We start from the raw sequence: 5,000 nt of genomic DNA, 5'->3' as shown, positions 1-5,000 counted from the left end.
AGCGGGTCTTGCCATTGTGTACCAGACTAACCAGCTGTTGACAGAGTTCAGGAGCTCCAATAGGCCGCCAGAGGGGTCAGCTGACCTCGGACATGAGTTCAGTTTGAAGTGTTTGTAGCAGCTGTTTGGTTTCACAGGTGAGTGGATTATTTACTTTAACTGAATATGTACATCGTATATGTCCTCTCCTCTTCCTCACAGCTGGTCTGACGGTGAGTCCCAGCAGCTCCCAGCTGTTTGAAGGAGCCTCTGTCTCTCTGAGCTGTGAGGAGGACGACAGCTCTGCTGGATGGAGGCTGAGGAGGAACACCACCAGAGAAACCAGGACTCAGTGTGGAGCTGGCTGGGGAAGATCAGCTGGTTCTTCCTGTAACATCAGCTACATCGTCCCATGGGACAGTGGAGTTTACTGGTGTGAGTCCAGAGAGGGAGCAACCAGTAACAGCATCAGCATCACTGTCACTGGTAAGATCAGACTGTGGAGTCAGTGTTGATGAAGCTGTGTGTAAATGGATGAAATGCTGTAGTTTGTCTGTGTGTTGAGGTGGAGCAGTGATCCTGCAGAGTCCTGTCCTCCCTGTGATGGAGGGACATGATGTCACTCTGCACTGTAAAACAAAGACCCCTCCCTCCAACCTCCCAGCTGCTTTCTATAAAGATGGCTCCCTCATCACAGAGACTACAGGTCACATGACCATCCACCATGTTGACAAGTCTGATGAAGGCCTCTACAGCTGTGACATCAGAGGTCATGGAGAGTCTCCACGCAGCTGGATCACTGTCACAGGTCAGGAGGTCAAAGGTCAGGAGTTTCACTTTGACTTCACCACTTATTGATCCACATGTTACCTGACCAGGTGATTCTCTCTACAGAGAGAACTCCAACCACAGCCCCGCCCCCTTACTCAACCTTCCTCCAACTTGTGTTCTTCCTGATCCGCTACCTGGTGGTGTTCAGTCCGTACTTCATCTCCACTGTCCTCATGGTGTCTTTATATAGACAGAGACCTACAGGTAACACTATCAATCAATCAATCAATCAATCAATCAATCAATCAATCACTGATGTATTTGACAGTGTCTCTGTTACTATCAGATACAGTTCTGTGGTGTTGATTGTTATTGATAATAGATTAATTATCAGTCTCTTTTAATATTGACATTAACTCCTCCGACACTTAATGACCATCTGTCTCCACGGCAACAGCACCATCCACCCAGGCGGAGCAGAGATTGGCCGAGGACAGTGATGACATCGTGGCGGTCTCCACTGAGCATCACTTCTGAGCCGAACATCTTGAACATGAAGCTGCAGCTGTTTCATAATGTTGTTAGAGACAGATGTTCATCATCACCTGTGACCCGCCGCCTGTCCAGATGTGGGAGTTCGTTTCATTACATTTTTCTCTACATGTATTATAAAAGTCAGGTTCTCTGGTAAATACAGTATTAGTAATAATACATTAAGTTGGATATTTGAATAAATATCAGTTTTTAATTGAGGCTGCTGCTGTTTTTTCCTTCATCATGAAGCAGAAAGTTCATTAATAACTTAAAACAAATATTTCCTTCATGTGCCAGATTATCAATGACACCTGCAGCAACAACAATCTAAAATCAATTCTTACACAAAAGGTTTTAAAGTGATTTCACTTCAAGGAAATGTAGGTTTCAATTTTGCATCTTATATCTGAATCACTTTGCTGTAGTCTACAAAACACTGATCATTGTGGTACTATATATATATATACATGTAGTATATATATACTGTATATATACATATATATATGTAGTATATATATATACTGTATATATATATATATATATATATATATTTAGTATATATATATACAGTAGATACACATACTGCACTGCTCACATACTGAGAGTAGTGTAGTGCTGCCACCTGCTGGCTGTTTCCTCTCACTGCTGATGTTTTAAAGTTTCCTTCAGAGAAGAGTTTTACTTTAATGCTGAATTAATAATCATGAAACTGATCGTGGACAAAATTTCATCAACGTTTCTTCCCAGGAAAGAAAGAATAACGAGAGGAAACGTTTCTAAACTGCAACTAAACCTGATTCAAACCTGAATCCTGACACCACGTCTGAACCGTTAAAGGTCCGGCTCACAGTGAAGACCAGAGAATATGTCCTCCCTTTGGACAAATGTCTCCCTGAACAAAGATTACAGCTCACACAGAGAGACAGGATGTCTCACCTGACACCTGTAGAAACACAGTGTGTAAATGACCTCGTCAGATCGACAGAGCACGGCGCTGCACTGAAGAGAAGACATGACACAAAGCAGTGGCTTCATTATTTTACAGCTTCAACCTCACAGTCGTGAAAACACTGAACCCAGTAACAGATCAAAGACTTAAAGTGAACTTTAGGAAGTTCCTTGTTAATGGAAAAGAGAAAAATCCAACAATATTTTTACATCAACATCAACATGTTTATATTCAGTGCTGCAGTTCCTCTTTTCCCCTTGACTTCACATTTAAAACCAGCTCCACCTTCAACTGCTACAGCCGTCACAATCACTGTGTCTGCTGGCTGGTCAGTTCACTGACGCTCCCGATGTCTCTTTCTTTGGAGGCGTGATATCTACAAAGTACAGCACATGTTGGACAATATTACGTGATGAGAGCTGTGCAGCTCAGACAATAGAGGACAGGGAGTCATCTGAAATACATTTTCACTCATGCTTGAGGTCTGGACCGACACTGATCCGCACCATGGTAACTGTTGTACAGTAATAGACTATGGGCAGACTGATAAAATGACAACTCCCTACCTTTGAAACGGGCACAAAGTTTGTTTGAAGTAAGTTTTTGTTAGTTTACTGTGTGGTTAAGAACTCCTGACCAATGAGTGAGCCAACTGAGCTTTTCTCTGAATAGAGAACACAAAGATTTTATTAAATGGATTACTATTGGATAACTCTATGTTGCTGGTTTTGGCTTCACTTCTGAAGCTGCTATAGCTAGCAGCTAGCCCCCTCTATTGGCCAAAACAAGCGCAACGCTAAACTACTCTGTTTTAAATTCTCAGTTAAAAACGGGGACTTCCTGTGTTTATGGTGTTGATGTGTCTGTGCTGTTCATGTGGATTTGTACGTCGTTATTAAATCTGTATTTTAGTTACTTTCTTCTTTCAGTAGCGTTACTTGAATATTTTTTGGGGGGGCTTTGCTGTTCCACCGAGTTCTAGGTTGAACTAGAAGGTGTGGGGTTCCACAGGGAGGCATTCAGGGTCCTCCACTCTTTCTGACGATGGAATTGACGTCTGACTCAAACACTTTGGCTTCGTTTAAGGAGAAAGAACACGGCAGATCAGCTCAGAAGAGATGCTCTGTGGTGACAGCGATGATGACATCATCACTGTCATCGCCCAGTCCCTGCTCAGCCTGGGTGAGCGGGGTCATCGCCACAGATACGGGCAGGTGATGTTCTACATTGAGAGCAGGTCAGAGAGAAAATGTGGATGATTCACCAACTTTTAAAACATGAAGAGGTCTGTTAAATTGTTTGATTGATTGATTCAGAGTGTTACCTGTGGCTCTGTGTCGATATAAAGACACCATGAGGACAGTGGAGATGAAGTACAGACTGAACACCACTAAGTGGAGGAGCAGTCTGAACACAAGATGGAGGGAGGTTGAGGCAGTGGGCGGAGCTGTGGTTGTAGGGTCACCTGTAGAGAGAATCACCTGGTCAGGTAACATGTGGATCAATAAGTGGTGAAGTCAAAGTGAAGCTCCTGACCTTTGACCTCCTGACCTGTGACAGTGATCCAGCTGCGTGGAGACTCTCCATGACCTCTGATGTCACAGCTGTAGAGGCCTTCATCAGACTTGTCAACATGGTGGATGGTCATGTGACCTGTAGTCTCTGTGATGAGGGAGCCATCTTTATAGAAAGCAGCTGGGAGGTTGGAGGGAGGGGTCTTTGTTTTACAGTGCAGAGTGACATCATGTCCCTCCATCACAGGGAGGACAGGACTCTGCAGGATCACTGCTCCACCTCAACACACAGACAAACTACAGCATTTCATCCATTTACACACAGCTTCATCAACACTGACTCCACAGTCTGATCTTACCAGTGACAGTGATGCTGATGCTGTTACTGGTTGCTCCCTCTCTGGACTCACACCAGTAAACTCCACTGTCCCATGGGACGATGTGACTGATGTTACAGGAAGAACCAGCTGATCTTCCCCAGTCGTCACACTGAGTCCTGGTTTCTCTGGTGGTGTTCCTCCTCAGCCTCCATCCAGCAGAGCTGTCGTCCTCCTCACAGCTCAGAGAGACAGAGTCTTCTTCAAACAGCTGAGAGCTGCTGGGACTCACCGTCAGACCAGCTGGAGGGAAATCAAACTAAGTTAATCTCAATGGATCTTCAGCTCTGCAAACAGTCGTCTGATTCGTCTTTTGTTTTTACTTTGTAAGAAGAGCAGAAGCAGCACATTTTGAGTTTCATTGCATATTGTTAGTTTTGTCATTCAGAGAGTGTCAGTGTTGTTTATGTCAGATGACTGTAAGTTCAGTTATGAGTCTTTACTTCCACACGTCGAGTTTCAGAACCTCGTCTGGTCTCTTGGTTTTTTTTTGTACGCTCTGTTGTGGTGTTCGATGGCCTATTATTCTGTGAGTGTTGTGGTCTTATTTGTTGTTATATTAGCAGACACACAAACTTGGCTCCACAAACTGAAACTGATCAAAACAATACAAATATAGGTTTGTTAGGGGCGGGGTCAGACACTGCCAAGATGGCGACAGTATAGCAGCTTCAAAACCACTCTTCAGAAACCTGTGGGTGATGTCACAGAGGCTAAGTCAATCTTTATTTATAGTCTGTGCTGAAATGTGAAATGACTGATGGCGTCTCACACAACCACTAGATGTCATTTAACAATTAAACATAACTGTGGGTCGACACAAAGGACGGGGCGAACCATGCAGCTGAAATCTTTGGCAAGATGTTTCTCTATATT

At 43.8% G+C, this 5,000-nt stretch overlaps 2 protein-coding genes across 2 annotated transcripts in view; one reads left to right on the top strand and one right to left on the bottom strand.

Annotated features, from left to right (window-relative positions):
* LOC130164342 (Fc receptor-like B) overlaps positions 1–1,680 on the top strand; it is a 2,889-nt gene extending 1,209 nt beyond the window's left edge. The window contains exons 3-6 of the mRNA XM_056369021.1: positions 202–465; positions 545–787; positions 874–1,014; positions 1,208–1,680. Coding sequence (XP_056224996.1) covers positions 202–465; positions 545–787; positions 874–1,014; positions 1,208–1,287 — 728 coding nt within the window. The 3' untranslated portion in view covers positions 1,288–1,680. The remainder of the gene's footprint in view (positions 1–201; positions 466–544; positions 788–873; positions 1,015–1,207) is intronic.
* A 629-nt stretch (positions 1,681–2,309) lies between these two features.
* LOC130164339 (low affinity immunoglobulin gamma Fc region receptor II-like) overlaps positions 2,310–5,000 on the bottom strand; it is a 3,802-nt gene continuing 1,111 nt past the window's right edge. The window contains exons 3-6 of the mRNA XM_056369018.1: positions 4,107–4,367; positions 3,785–4,027; positions 3,558–3,698; positions 2,310–3,455 (exon numbers count right to left, since the gene is read on the bottom strand). Coding sequence (XP_056224993.1) covers positions 3,343–3,455; positions 3,558–3,698; positions 3,785–4,027; positions 4,107–4,367 — 758 coding nt within the window. The 3' untranslated portion in view covers positions 2,310–3,342. The remainder of the gene's footprint in view (positions 3,456–3,557; positions 3,699–3,784; positions 4,028–4,106; positions 4,368–5,000) is intronic.

The sequence above is a fragment of the Seriola aureovittata genome, chromosome 23 (assembly GCF_021018895.1).
Source record: "Seriola aureovittata isolate HTS-2021-v1 ecotype China chromosome 23, ASM2101889v1, whole genome shotgun sequence".
Lineage (NCBI taxonomy): Eukaryota > Metazoa > Chordata > Actinopteri > Carangiformes > Carangidae > Seriola > Seriola aureovittata.
This window is presented reverse-complemented; position numbering and strand designations above follow the sequence as displayed.